This window comes from Nilaparvata lugens, chromosome 5 (assembly GCF_014356525.2).
Source record: "Nilaparvata lugens isolate BPH chromosome 5, ASM1435652v1, whole genome shotgun sequence".
Lineage (NCBI taxonomy): Eukaryota > Metazoa > Arthropoda > Insecta > Hemiptera > Delphacidae > Nilaparvata > Nilaparvata lugens.
In genome coordinates this window covers 73648468-73664632 of record NC_052508.1, presented here as the reverse complement: position 1 = coordinate 73664632, position 16165 = coordinate 73648468, and the positions used below count along the sequence as shown (strand labels likewise).

Genomic DNA, 16165 nt, shown 5'->3' with positions numbered 1-16165 from the left:
GGTGGAGGAAAATATTTTTTGCGATTGTGAATGAAGATTTTTGTTTGGATTTGTATTTTAAAATTAATTAATCTGATAAATTCATTCAAAATTGTGGTAGATACATTTCTTCTACAACTGCGTGTAAAAAAAGAATTAACATACTCAATTCTCCTCGTAAAACATCTTATTTCTGGAGAGAATCTACTTTTTCGCTCGCTAACCATCCGCGCATGCGCAGTAGATTTACTTTACGCTCGCTAATCATTCGCGCATGAGCAGAAGAGTTTCTTTACGCTCGTTAAACAGCTGATGGTAAGCAGCTCGCCATAAGGTCAGATCCTGGAAAGTCGGTAATTGTAACTCCACCGATATAAGAGTAATTTAACAGGTTTGGGCAGTTTGTTGTAGAAAAAAAATTTGTATGTAATTCGCGCGTAATGCTTCTTTATCATTCTTGCAAAATTGTTTTGCAAAAACTGTTTTGCGCGAGCGATAAAGTCGCGCATTACGCTCTTAATACATAAATAGCTATTTTTGTACTCAAATTTTTCGTACGAATCTATATATATAAAAGCGAAATGGCACTCACTCACTGACTGACTGACTGATTCACTCACTCACTCGCAGAACTAAAAATCTACCAGACCAAAAACGTTCAAATTCGGTAGGTATGTTCAGTTGGCCCTTTAGAGGCGCACTAAGAAATCTTTTGGCAATATTTTAACTCTAAGGGTGGTTTTTAAGGGTTTAAAGTTCGTCTTTTAGCATGTATGTTCTTCTTATTCTCTCAATTTATAATTGAAAAATGTCCATACCATATGTTAATATGGAACTATAATCTAGAGAGAGTACCTCTTCGAAACGGTTGTTAACTGGTAACTAATTTAATAATTTTGTCAGGTTGACATTAAGTTGAGTTGACTTTGTTAGGTTGGCACCAAGTTGCAGATTGAAATGCATTTATCGCGGAGAAATTGATTGGGCACTGCTACTTTAATCAGAGCTATTCCTGGGAATATTATATTACTATCCGTCAGGCTCGCTTCGCTCGCCATATCCGTTTAGCCAGACTTTTAGTCTGGACCCCCGACTGGATCTTCCTAACATATGATAAAAACGCTCACATGAAAAATGCAGGCGAGCGAAGCGAGCCTGCTGATCTCATTCCTGGACGATCCAGTCGGGGGGTCCAGGGGGCGGAGCCCCCGGGCTAGACGGATACGGCGAGCGAAGCGAGCCTGACGGCTAGTTAAGTTATAATTTTCACATAACCTCTAGACTGTGTATTCCAAATTGGGGTTTAGAGCAGGTTCTGGGCGAATGCCAGTTGGTTTTAGCTGGATTGTATTTCTATATGGATAGATAGAGCTTTTGCTATGATATTTTCCGAGTATAAATTGAACAAGAGTGGGGAGAGTACACATCCTTGACGGACTCCACGCTTTATTGCAAGTTCTCGACTAGTTTTTGATTGGACTCGAACTTCTGCTGTTTGATGGAAGTATAAATTTTTGATTATCTGAATGTCCCTAGTATCAATGCATGCTTCTTCCAAAATCTCCATCAGTGGGTTGTGACGTACTTTGTCAAATGCTTTATTGTAATCAATGAAGCATGCATAGACATTCTTATTCACATCCAGACATCGTTGAATTATCACATTATAAGCAAAGAGCGCCTCTCTTGTTCCAAATCCACTTCTGAATCCAAACTGTGTGTTTGATAGCTTCTCTTCCAGTTTCGTGTTAATTCTTTTATGAATTATTTTCAGGAATAATTTGAGAATGTGGCTCATAAGGCTGATTGTGCGGTGTTCTTCACATTTCTTTGCATTATGTTTTTTGGGAAGTGTGATAATGTAGATTTTAGCCAATCTTCCGGAAGTTTTCCACTCTTGTAAATCATATTGAACAAATCCGTCAACTTGGCAACATGCCTCTCATCTAACAGCTGCAAAACATCTCCAGGGAGTTCATCCGGTCCCGCTGCTTTGCCTTTTTTGATATTATGGATCGCATAGACAACTTCCTCCTTCAAAATATCTGGACCCGTTGTTTCTTCTATATTTGCCATTTCCTCTCTTTCATCAGCAAACAACCTCTCTATGTACTCCTCCCACAGTTTAAGCTGTTCATCTGTGTCTATGACTATCTTACCCACATCATTCAGGAGATAATGTGTCCTCTGGTCTCTCCTCCCAGTGAGTTCACTGATCTTCTTGTGAATGTTGTGGGTATCATGCAATGCCTGTAGATGTTCCATCTCTACACACTTCTGTCTTAACCACTGTTCCTTGGCCTGCCTGCACTCATACCGAATCCTGTTCTGAATCTTTCTCATCTCAACCTTCCCCACATTTGAAGCCTTGAGCCTCTGATGTGTTTCCATGAGATTCAAGATGTCTTCTGTCATCCAGTCTTTCTCTTTCTTATGTTTCATTCTTTTCAAATGCTTTTTACATGGCTCCAGAATTGCTGTTTTAATGTTCTGCCATGCCGCTTCAATTCCCTGGTTATCTTTGTTGACTGTGACATTATCAAGTTTCTCATTTAGATCATGGACAACTTTAATCCTGGTAGATGCATCTTTCAATTTGTTGACATCTATTCGGTCTGGCAACTTTGGTTGGATGAGCTTCTTCAACCTGATGCAAACTTCTGCAACCAAAATATTGTGGTCTGATCCAATAAAGGCTCCAGGGTATGTTTTCGCACTCTTAACTGAGTTTCTGAACCTGTGGTTAATTGTGATGTAATCAATCTGATTACGCATTATTGCACCTGGCCTATCCCTAGGTGAAGTCCAGGTGTAGAGACGTCTTTTTGGCAGCTTGAAAAAGGTGTTGGCAAGAACCATCTTGTTTTCTTGACAGAATGTTAGTAATCTGTCACCACGGTCATTTCTTACTCCAAGTCCAAATTTACCCATGACTTCATTCTGTGGGCCTCCACCAACCTTTGCATTGAAATCCCCCAGTATCATGGTGACATCAATGCTCTTCGTCAACTTGAGGCGGAATCGATGTCTTTGTAGAATTCCTCAACCTCTTCATCTTCTTTATCAAGTGTAGGAGCATAAGCTTGAATGATATTGAGAAGCCTTCCATGTGCATTCAATTGTAAGAGTACAACTCTATTCGACAAGGGCAAAAAGTGTTTTACAGACTTGTTGATGTCATTGCTGACTGCAATAGCCACTCCATGGTACTCATTTGTTCCATCAGGGCTGCCAGAATGATATATTGTGGTATCCTGGACAACTGTTTTCCCAATTCCATTCCAGTGCGTCTCACTAATGCCAAGTATTTTCACTCCCAGCCTTTTCATTTGTTGCATTGCACTATGTGATTTTCCTAATTCTTTCATACCCTGGACATTCCAAGTCGCTATCCTGATCCTTTTCTTGAAAATTGTTGATTCCACCACCACATCTGTTAGAATTGTCCCCCCCGGAGATCCGAATGGGGGACTTACTCCGGACTGATAATTTATTCCAACTGCCATGATGAGTGTACTAGGACATACATAAAGTATCTTTAATGAGGTGGTTGTCCGTTGCCTTCCTCATCATAGCAAAAGCTCTTGAAGAAGAAGCAGCGGGCATTGTCATCAATGGTACCCATATCAACAACATCCGCTATGCAGATGACACTGTACTCCTGGCTGAAAGCATAGAAGACCTGCAAAGAATGCTAAGCAATTTGATAAGGACAAGTGAGGAATATGGGCTCACATAAATGCCAAAAAAACAAAGTATATGGTCATTACAAAGCATGAAATTCCACAAGAGCACCTTTTTGCTGGACAGGATATGATAGAACGGGTAGAGGCATATAACTATCTGGGAACCCGCGTCAGCTGCAATGCAAGTCACATGCCAGAAATAAAAATGAGAATTGAAAAGGCCAGAGCTGCCTTTGTAAAAATGAGAACACTTCTGTCGGCTCGTGACTTGTCTATTGGGGTTAGGACCCGTCTCTTGAGGTGTTATGTGTTCCCTGTTCTCTTGTATGGGTTGGAAGCATGGACACTAAATAGGGAATGTGAGACCAGACTTCAAGCATTTGAAATGTGGAGCTACCGGCGGATACTCCGTATATCGTGGACAGATAGAGTCACGAACGTAGAAGTTCTCAGAAGAATGGGTAAGCAACTAGATATTGTGCGTGACATTAAAATACGAAAGTTGACTTACCTTGGACACATTATGAGAGGACCCAAGTACATGATTCTGCACCTCATAATCCAAGGTAAAATAGTTGGTAAGCGCTCGGTGGGACGCAGGAGAATGTCTTGGTTGAGAAACCTGAGGGAAGCGTTCAATTGCACAACCAATGACCTATTTAGAGCGGCTGTGAACAAGGTAAAAATCGCCATGATGATTGCCAACCTCCGAAATGGAGACGGTACTTAGAGAAGATGGATAGATAAATTATTAATAATAACACCAATAATAATAAAATACTGTCATTACATCGTAGACCTCACCATGGATCTAGTAGACTATTGAAACTTACTTTAGTTCTCATTTGTTAGTAGAAATTTCTACTTTCCTTGCCCTATTACCATAGGTAAGGAAAGTATTGCTTTCCGAAAAAAATTAAGGTATCCCAATTTCCTTATTTCTATACGTTTCAAGGTCCCCTGAGTCCAAAAAAGTTGTTTTTTGGTATTGGTCTGTATGTGTGTGTGTGTGTGTGTGTGTGTGTGTGTGTGTGTGTGTGTGTGTGTGTGTGTGTGTGTGTGTGTGTGTGTGTGTGTGTGTGTGTGTGTGTGTATATGAGTGTATGTGCGTCTGTGTACACGATATCTCATCTCTTAATTAACGGAATGACTCGAAATTTGGAACTTAAGGTCCTTCCCCTAAAAGGATCCGACACGAACAATTTCGATCAAATGCAATTCGAGATGGCGGCTAAAATGGCGGAAATGTTGTCAAAAACAGGGTTTTTCGCGATTTTCTCGAAAACGGCTCCAACGATTTTGATCAAATTCATACCTAAAATAGTCATCAATAAGCTCTATCAACTGCCACTAGTCCCATATCTGTAAAAATTTCAGGAGCTCTGCCCCATCTATGCAAAATGTGATTTTAGATTCCCAATTATCAGGCTTCAGATACAATTTAAACAAAAAATTCCAAGTGGAAAAGATTGGGCATGAAAATCTCTACAATTAATGTTGTGTAACATTTTCACCTAAAATTGAAAATAAGCTTTAAATTCGAGAAAATGTGATTATTCAATTGCAAATTATTGTTGATTCTATTAAATCATTCACGAAGAGATAGCAGACCTCATGTGCGTCTCCAGCGTTATTGCCCTGTCACCAGCTGGCTCAAATCTTTGAATAGTAGACTTGAGATGCGCGGGAACACTAGCGTCAGGTGATCAAATTTCATAACGGCAAGGAAAGTTGTGTGAGTGCGCCACACCAGATTTTTTCTATATGGATAGATAAATTATTAATAATAACACCAATATTAATAAAATACTGTCATTACATCGTAGACATAAATCACCATGGATCTAGTAGACTATTGAAGATTACTTTAGTTCTCATTTGTTTGTTGAAATTTTGAAGTACGCAGCCGTCGATTCCCAATCATTCTGCAGTTACCCATCAGTAGAAATATGATTATTCCATACGGATCGTGCCAATGTGGTGCTTTCACACACAATAGCTCTATTCGAAAACGAACGATGCAACCTGAATCAATCGACCATAACATTTTGCCTGATGTTTTTTTGGTCGGCGTAAAACACTGGACGTATACTTCAACAGGTAGTCGATTGCCATTGTATCCTCCCTGGTCTGTATGTTGGAGAGTACCTCACCCCTTTTGACTTGACCCCGGGGGGTTCTGAGCCCCCCGTGGGACCTGAACCCTGAATTACGTCACCGATGTTTTGTTTGGCAGCCATGTCACCCTCGGTGAACATCTGTTGTTCCAAAATGTTGTTTTAGCGTCATAGATCCGACCTCTTTTGATTGGCCGAGCGGTCAATGTTATTTTAGAGCGACGATGGACGAGATCAGGCTTTCAGTGGCACTGGAAGGATAAAGGGTTGGAGAGGAATAACCCAACAAGGAATCATTTTATCATGGAATCATCGTCCACATGGTTCAGTTGTGGCTAGAAATCAGAGAGAGCGAAATGGAGAGGAATGTTCTCTGAGAGAGAGGGAAAAGGACAGTTTATGAGGTTTAAATTAGTCATTTTTCATCTACAATTCTCGCAGTGTGAATATTAATAACAATAATAATTTATCTGATTGCCGATAAATTGCAACCAGAAGAGTTTATTGTCAAAACATATACATAATTACTTTATTATTCATACAAAAGTCGCTTATACTAAACTTAGTTCTAATTATGAGACCCCACTATAATAATATGTGTCGGTGTGATCAATTGTACATTGAGATCAATATTGGAGAACGAGAATTAGCGGAAGAAGTATTATTTAGAGTTAGAGAGAGAGAGATTGATTGATTGAGTACATTATTTATGTAGATTACAATATATATATATATATATATAGTGGCTCATACACTTATATACAATAGCTTACAATACAGCAAAATTATAGATGAATTTACATAATATAGACTAAGAAAATAATTATTGAACTGTATATGATATGAAAAAAGCAATTTGTAATATAATAACTATAGATAATATTGTAATACATCTACATAAATTGACGGAACTTTGGACATATCACTGTCCATTCTTCGGAAAGAATATTCAAAATATCCTTCCCACTATCTACCAGAGATTAGATTAGATTTTTTTATTTATGTATGCTACAATATTTACTGGCTTATACACTAATTTACATTGGATGACGGTAATGCTAATTATTCATCGAATTTCACAAAGTATAAATAATTAATCAATCACAATAAAGATTGAATGCAATTAGAATAACGATAATATGATAATGTGATGTAACTTCATAAATCGGCGGTGTTTCAACAAATAATTTTCGATTCTTTAAGAAGGATATAAAATAATATCCTTCCCATCAACACACGACCGGGTGAAGAGATATTAGATTAGATTTCTTTATTTATGTATGTTACAATATTTACTTCCCTCTCTCTCTAGAGAGAGAGAGAGAGAGAAGAGAGAGAGAGAGAGAGAGAGAGAGAGAGAGAGAGAGTGAGAGAGAGAGAAGAGAGAGAGAGGAGACAGTGAGAGTGAGGTCCACGTTATAATGACAGTGTTTAATCAGAAATAATTGTATTGCTATCATTGTCTATCATACAACAAAGCGGATAGCGCTATCTCTTTCTCGGTTTGCTCTGTTGCCAGATCGTCTTTTAACAATCTAGAATTGATAACTAATTAACAAAATACTTCGTCTTAATAATGAAAACTCATTATGGAATTATTGAGAATAGTTATTTGTGCAACTAGTGCGCAAAGTGACAGTTTGCTGCACCGAAAGAAACGTTTACGCCCGAGCCGTAGGCGAGGGCGGAATGGTTTCTTGAGTGCAGCAGAGGAACTTTGCGCACGTATTCCACATTTAATTTTTCCTACAGTACCATTGAATATGAAAAGTGGGTAATTATGGGTAAAATTGCCTGAAATGCATCAAATGTTTTTACTCCATAAAACTTCAACAATTAACTTCATTAAATGTAAGCCCTTCCACAAAATTTTCCCCTGTTCAGCCCCCCCCCCAAAATAAAATTCTAGATCCGCCACTGTTGCTTGATAAAATATGATTGATTACTTCAAAGGAGAATGAGCAGTTAATAGTACATCAATGAATTTGTATCAGTAACCGTCTATAGAAGGCATTGACAAGACAGAGGTTCGGCAAAGTTGTTCTCCCATCTTTCTCCACTGCCATTACAACTAAATTATATACTAGGCCTGTGTGAAGTCCTGGTTCAGATCAAACTACTACAAAGCTAGAGCACGAATTCTGTAGCTTGGAACATACAGAAACAACCCGACATAAATGAGAGAAGCATGATAAATTATCTCCCCGAAACTGTATGAATCTAATGTTTATTCAGCTCAAATGAATTGTTTTAGAGCTTATAAACTGGCTTCATGCAGATTTTTATTAATGTTTGTTCGGAACAAGCATTCGTTTGTTTGATCTAACCGCAGCCTATCTCTGGTATCAAAATGAATTATATCTATGGAATTTTGACAACAAAACATGCCAGACCCATCTTTCATGACGTGAGACAGTGTAATCCAGCATGATAACTCAGAAACTGATCATAATTCTAGAATTATTTAATTCCCCCGAGCCACATATATCAAGCACAGCAAACTGGATATAAATCCAGTCAAATCTCATCGGTTTATCCCATTCTTTAAACCTTTAAACCATGTTATAGAACGAATTGTATTTTTATATATATATATATATATATATATATATAAACTCATGTTATTTCAATTATTCACTGCATACTGCTGTATATTACTGAAATTTGATAACCCTGATCTACTTTCAGCCTACTTCATTTTATTAATTAATTATTTGATCTTATCTACCTATATAATTATTTTACTTTATCAATTTTCTGTTTTTTTTCTCTTCAATATTCATATTGATTAAAACTTTTACAATATTTCCATTAATAAATAAATCCTTAGTTTAAATAACGAAATTAACGTTTTGGTAGAGAGTTAGTGGGGAGGATATTTTTATTATTCTTCCCAAAGAATGGACATTGATATGTCCAAAGCTCCGCCAATTTATGTAGATGCATAACAATATGATTATTATCTATAGTTATTATATTACAAATTGCTTTTTCATATCATATACAGTTCTATAGTTATTTTCCTAGTCTATATTATGTAAATTCATCTATAATTTTGCTGTATTGTAAGCTATTGTATATAAGTGTATAAGCCAGTATATATTGTAATCTACATAAATAAAGTACTCAATCAATCAATCAATCAATCTGTTTGAATTGAAAATAAAATGAATATGATAGAGTGTTCACAGAACTACTAGTCTAATCTAAGAAAGAGTGGGTGAGCTAATATACACGTATGCTGCAGAGTCACTCTCTGATGAAATGGTGAGGTATCCTTCAACGAGAGAGCAACTACTGATTATTTTTCATAAATGTTATCCCTAAGCCTGGATACTCACTAATTAGTACCACAGTGAACGTGTCCGGTAAATTTAGAATATAATTCTCATAAGTTCAAATGGGACTATTCATACCAGCTGGGCCGGGCGAGTGTGAATAGTCCTTTTAGAAATCATGGGGACAATATTCTCACTGTACCGGACACGTACACCGATACTGATGTATGTAAATCCAGTAGAGTGGTCGGGAGCTGTAGAGCCGCTTCGTCTCCAAGAATGATGGATGATGTTGTAATCAAATTTGGCCGACATCAGTTGCTGTTATTCACAGCCCATCCATCGACCAATCGCAAACTGTGTTAGATAATGGAGGCAGATTTATGAGAGCTTGTATCCATACAGGTATCCCAGTAGAAGCTCTCCCATTGGTGGATACCTCCCCATGTCAACACCATTATTGACAAACGTTCCATTAGCTGTTATCGATTATTGATTTCCAGCGATTGTTTCATGTCACGGTTAATGTTTCAATATTTCTTCCACTATTTATTTGCTTCAATTTCCTATTCCATAGATTGAATATATTGAAGTTCATTGTTAATAAGAGTGTTTAAATTTCAGTGTATTTTGCTTATCTTCATTCTCATTTGTATTATGGTGTTGTTGCCTGGGGTGATGATAAGAATGTAATTACACAACCATTACACAAGAAATTCTGAATCTCTTAGAGTGAACCAGTGCAATTATGCAAATACATTGAACTACTTTAAAGAGTTTGGTATAAGAACTTAAAATAAGCTTCCTGCACATTTCAGCGATTGTTTCATGTCACGGTTAATGTTTTAATATTTCTTCCACTATTTATTTGCTTCAATTTCCTATTCAATAGGTTGAATAAATTGAAGTTTATTGTTGATAAGAGTGTTTGAATTTCAGTGTATTTTGCTCATCTTCATTCTCATTTGTATTATGGTGTTGTTGCCTGGGGTGATGATACGAATGCAAAAAAACTAAAGTAATTCCCTTCAGTAGAGACTATAAAAGTTTTGGAATAAACTTGAATACTCAAAGTAGAGTTGAAACTTCTGATTCCACGACATTCTTGGGTCTGATGGTGGAGAGCCATTCGAAGTGAAAGCTACATATTTCTCATGTCACTGGTAAATTGAATAGAGCCTTGTTTGCATTAAGAGTAATGGCTAGAGTAGGGAGTGAAAAAACTGTTCTTTTTGTATATCATGCTTATTTTCTGTCAGTGATGAGATATGGAGTTATTTTTTGGGGAAAAGTATAGAGAATAATGGAATATTCATACTGCAGAAGAAAGCCATTAGGATTATTTATAAGATTAATACAATGCGCTCTTGCAGACCTTATTTTAAAGAAAAGAGATTGCTGACGGCTCCTGCTATTTAACTATCAGATTTAGCAATCTTCGTTTTTAAAAATAGACGAATGTATGAGGAGAACCAGGTGAGTCATCCCCATAATACACGATTTAGAGGTTTTGTTTACCCACATCACAGACTAAGCCTGCTGGAGAGTGGCCCGTTTTATATGGGAATGAAAATATTTAATTCAATCCCATCTCATATAAGAGAAATTGATGGCTTGAAGGATTTCAAAAAAACACTCAGGGAATTCCTTATTGTATTGTGTCCGTACAGGTTAGCAGACTTCCTTGTTGAATAGTGTTTGATTGATGTATGTTAAGTGGGATCTGTTGTGTTGAAATAGGAGAGATGGTAGATATTAGATTAAACTTTGACGTGTCATATACTGCGGGATCGTTGCTCCCTTAATGCAGTTCAGTAATTGTGACGAACAAGAAAAGAAAAGGAAAGAAAAAGAAACTATTTGTGTTACAGAAACGAGCAGTAAGGGTCATTGCTAATGTGAATAGTCGTTTTCATTGTGTAGATTTATTTGAAAATTTTGACATTCTTACAGTACCAGCTATTTACATTCTTGAATGTCTCATGTATGTAAAAATTAATTTAGCAAGTATTTCTGTAAATAGCAACGTACACAACCATTACAAAAGAAATTCTGAATCTCTTGGAGTGAACCAGTGCAATCATGCAAATACATTGAATTCAGTTATAATAGTTCATGTTGTTAAACATTAATATTATTCCTATTTTCTAGGTGAGTGAGATTGCTGACTTATGGCCTATCTTATGTTGTCTGGAAATGTACTCTAAACGTCTCCTCAAGAGGTATGACAAATTGAATTTATACGCATCAATTAATATCAAATTCTGTGTTTTTTTTAATATATTAGAATAAAAGGAAGGATCAATGAAATGTATCCAAAATACTAACAGCATTATAAACGTAAGTTAACTGGAATTTGAAGCATTTGAATTTAATAATCCGATTGCATTACGTTGAGAAATAATGATTATTTGTTATGAACTAAAGAAAATTACTAGGTTTCCATATTTCAATGAGAGTAACATTAATTCATAAACAAACAATGATTATGGCTACTCGCTTTGCAATGCTGTGATCGTTCAGATTATCAACAATGTTTGGTTTTGAAGCATCTGAATTTTTAAACCTACTTTGTGAAAATGATAAAGGACTGAAAATTTTGTGAAGTGAACAACTACAAAACTCAACCTATTTGGGACTATGTGTAACCTTATCTAAATTTGGGAGAGGAAAAGCACAAGGTTACCTTATTTTCCTCTCCCTATCATTTTGATGATGTTCTTATTGTATCAATCAATAGAGAGTCAAGAATAAAGAGCTGCTTCAAAGGGTTTGGTATAAGAACTTAAAATTAGCTTCCTGCACATTTGAAGGAGCTAGAAGTGAGTAAATTCTTCTATGAAAAATATTTCAATAGAGAAATGCCCGTATAGAAAAGATGAGTTTCTAATTTGAGGGTATTTTTGTTTTCTGTTTGTATGCTTGTGTTTAAATTTTTATTTCTATGAATGTAAATACTTTTTATTCACCATGTTTTATTTATTATGACGTTGCTATGCATTTCTATATAAATGTTTTCCGCAATAAAGAAATCTTGAATCTTGAATATTCTCATAAATATTGATCCTAATTCAATTCAAATGAAAATGAAAATATACCTCTTCATATTCTATTCCATATTCTACCTATCTATATATATAAAAGCGAAATGGCACTCACTGACTGACTGACTGACTGACTGACTCACTCACTCACTCACTCACTCACATAACTAAAAATCTACCGGACCAAAAACGTTCAAATTTGGTAGGTATGTTCAGTTGGCCCTTCAGAGGCGCACTAAGAAATCTTTTGGCAATATTTTAACTCTAAGGGTTGTTTTTAAGGGTTTCAAGTTCGTCTTTTAGCATGTATATTCTTCTTCTCCCAATCTCTTAATTATAATTGAAATTTCCATATCATAGGTTACTATAGAACTATAATCTAGATAGAGTACCTCTTCGAAACAGTTGCTAACTGGCAACTAAATCAATAATTTTGTCAGGTTGGCATTAAGTTGAGTTGACTTTGTTAGGTTGGCACCAAGTTGAAGATTGAAATGCATTTATCGCGGAAAAATTGATTGGGCACTGCTACTTCAATCCTGGGAATATTATATTACTAGCAGTCAGGCTCGCTCCGCTCGCCATATCCGTTTAGGCAGACGGATCCCCGACTGGATCGTCCTAACATATGATAAAAATGCTCAAATAATGAAAAATGCAGGCGAGCGAAGCGAGCCTGCTGATCTCATTCTTGGACGATTCAGTCGGGGGTCCAGGGGGCGGAGCCCCCTGGCTAGTCTGATATGGCGGGCGAAGCGAGCCTGACGGCTAGTCCTTCATAAAGTTGATGATGAAAATGATTTGAAAATGTTTTTTTTTTACTGTGAAAATTTAGAATTGAGTTTTAACCTTCTTCAACCTCAAAATATTCTTCCAGCAATCAGATTTATAACACTTAAATATGTGTAACGCTGGTTCGCCTCCATGGCGCACATTGGGTAACGCTAAATGGACTAGCAAATGATGGCGGTCAGACAAACGTATGTTCTCCCGACCGAAAAAAACACAACATCTCAAAGAATTGGGAAAAATACAGTGTATATCTAGACATTTGAGACTCATGGCCCATAATTATATTTTCGCAACACTGCACAGAAAGCAGCTGTTTTCCAGTCCCTACGTAGATCTGATAGACATTGTTTGCAGACGACTCTCCTCTGACGTCAGAGCAGGTTTCATTCCGACTAAGGCTGGAAAGAGTACCCTTCCGGCCGCTAAATTTCAAATGTGCTAAAACAGCTGATCAAAAAACTTTCCATTATTTGAGTTTATTATTCAATAATTAAAACATTTCTAATAATACCATCTTATTGTCATTTGAAAGAATAAAAAAGTATAAACTCAACCTCCCACATAATTGAACATAATAATTGAAACATTTCTAATAATATCATCTTATCGTCATTTGAAAGAATAAAAAAGTATAAACTCAACCTCCCACATAATTGAACATAAACTTTTAGGTTATTTAGACAAATCAGAATAAAAATGAGAATACTTTGACAATTTCCTGATATTCAGATTACCTCAGATTTGCTAAAGCTATGATCTTCCACTTTTGCTTTCAGAAGTGCTTGATAAACAATTATTTTCATAAATATATATTGTCTATTTTTCTGTGTGGCGAAAAATGGCGTTCGCACCTCGGCAAAAATGTTTTTTCGCCACACTGCACAGAAAGCAGCTGTTTTCCAGTCCCTACGTAGATCTGAAAGACCTTGTTTGCAGACGACTCTCGTCTGACGTCAGAAAAGGGTTTCTTTTCCGGTCTAGGCCAGAAAGTGGTCTCTTTCCAGCCGGTCATGGAAGTCCGTAGTTGATAAGTCATCCGCTTGATCGGGCGAGTGTCCACTTTCTTCATCAGCTGAAGTTGCCATGATTTCTATTCGAGTTTCAAATCAAACTAATTCAGCATTCGCTTTGCAACCAGTTTTATTCAATTATTTATTGTTGATTAGCGCATTCCAAATTTTCGAAAATGCTTGAAGATGACGACGCCCGTGATATTCCAAGTGAAATTTTAAAAGAATTTGAAATCCTGACTGCAAATCTTCTACCACTAAAATCAAGAGATAGGTACGATAACATGTATTCTTTATTTTGTATTCTTTATTCATTTTGTCAGCAATACCTGTAGTGTGGCGAAAAATATCGTTCACACCACGGGCAGAAATGTTTTTCCGGCTCTCAATCTTTCCTAACCGATTTCGAGCCAGAAAAGTCTCATTTTCTGCTCTAGGTGCGAAATATACTATTTCGGCTCTCAGTCTTTTCTAGTCCTCGGCCTACGGCCTCTGACTTGAAAACCGATTTCGGGCCAGAAAAGTATCATTTTCGGCCCTAGGTGCGAAGTATACTATTGTTGTGTATCTGCTGTACGCTGAATGAATAGATAGGTAGAATATTCTTCATATTATTCTAGTGAGGTCCACGTTATAATGACAGCGTTTTATTGGCAATGATATTGCTATCCTTTTCTATCATTCAACAAAGCGGATAGCGCTATCTCTTTCTCGCTTTGCTGTGTTGTCAGATCGTCTTCTAACAATGTAGAATTGATAATTAACAAAATATTTCATCTCAATTATAAGAATTCATTATGAAATTATTAGGAAATATAATTCATTTTTCAATAAAATAGATTTATCTTTTATTCCAAACTAGAATGAACAGTTAATATTACTATCAATAATCCTGTATCAGCTACCGTCTATAGAAGGCATTGACATGACAGAGGATCGGCAACCTTGTTCTTCTATCTTTCTCCACTGACATTATAACATGGACCTTACTACATGATATTGTTCAGGGGAACCCTAGTGCTAACTTTCAGCCTGTGTGCGTGTGCGTGTGTGTGCACCTATAGTTAGATTGTCCACGTTATAATGGCAGTGTTTGATTAGCAATGGTATTGCTATCCTTGTCTACCATTCAATCAACCGGATAGCGCTATCTCTTTCTCGCTTTGCTTTGTTGCTAGATCGTATTACAACAATTTAGGATTGATAATTAAATAACAAAATATTCCATCCTTATTATGAAATTATAAAAAAATATAATTTCTTGCTCAATCTATATAATAAAAGCGAAATGGCACTCACTCACTGACTGACTGACTGACTGACTGACTCACTCACTCACTCGCATAACTAAAAATCTACCGGACCAAAAACGTTCAAATTTGGTAGGTATGTTCAGTTGGCCCTTCAGAGGCGCACTAAGAAATCTTTTTGCAATATTTTAACTCTAAGGGTTGTTTTTAAGGGTTTCAAGTTCGTCTTTTAGCATGTATATTCTTCTTCTCCCAATCTCTTAATTATAATTGAAAATTCCATATCATATGTTACTATAGAACTATAATCTAGATAGAGTACCTCTTCGAAACAGTTGTTAACTGGCAACTAAATTAATAATTTTGTCAAGTTGGCATTAAGTTGAGTTGACTTTGTTAGGTTGGCACCAAGTTGAAGATTGAAATGCATTTATCGCGGAAAAATTGATTGGGCACTGCTACTTCAATCCTGGGAATATTATATTACTAGCAGTCAGGCTCGCTTCGCTCGCCATATCCGTTTAGCCAACCGTTTAGTCTGGACCCCCGACTGGATTGTCCTAACATATGATAAAAATTCCCAAATGAAAAATGCAGGCGAGCGAAGCGAGCCTGCTGATCTCATTCTTGGACGATCCAGCTGGGGGTCCAGGTGGCGGAGCCCCCTGGCTAAACGGATATGGCGAGCGAAGCGAGCCTGACGGCTAGTAAAATATAATTGATTATTTCAAACGAGAATGAACAGTTGATATTACATCAATAAACCGGTATCAGCTATCGTCTGTAGAAGGCATTGACAAGACAGAGGATTCGCAAAGTTGTTCTCCTATCTTTCTCCACCGCCATTATAACGTGGACCTCACTATAGCCCACTTTGGTATTGAGGTCTAGACTCCGCATTCAAAAAGTTCCACTCCAAACTCTCATTTTATTCTTATTCGTCTCTCACTAGGATATTGTTCAGGGAACCCTATCTAGGCACAGGCTTAGAACATTCCTATTCAAAGAG

The 16165-nt window shown here is 36.8% G+C and overlaps 2 protein-coding genes across 2 annotated transcripts in view; one reads left to right on the top strand and one right to left on the bottom strand.

The window, feature by feature from the left end:
- The window catches only part of LOC120351574, a gene marked incomplete at its 3' end in the record, with an annotated part of 256312 nt that overhangs the window by 123183 nt on the left and 116964 nt on the right, over positions 1 to 16165 (top strand).
- On the bottom strand, positions 1774 to 2964 carry LOC120351667. Its single transcript, XM_039429608.1, has one exon. It carries the CDS (start codon positions 2962 to 2964, stop codon positions 1774 to 1776), a length of 1191 nt encoding a protein of 396 aa, XP_039285542.1.

Excerpts from the sequence above, each read along its gene's own strand:
- LOC120351667 (XM_039429608.1), bottom strand. The coding sequence starts at position 2,964 with ATGATACTGGGGGATTTCAATGCAAAGGTTGGTGGAGGCCCACAGAAT.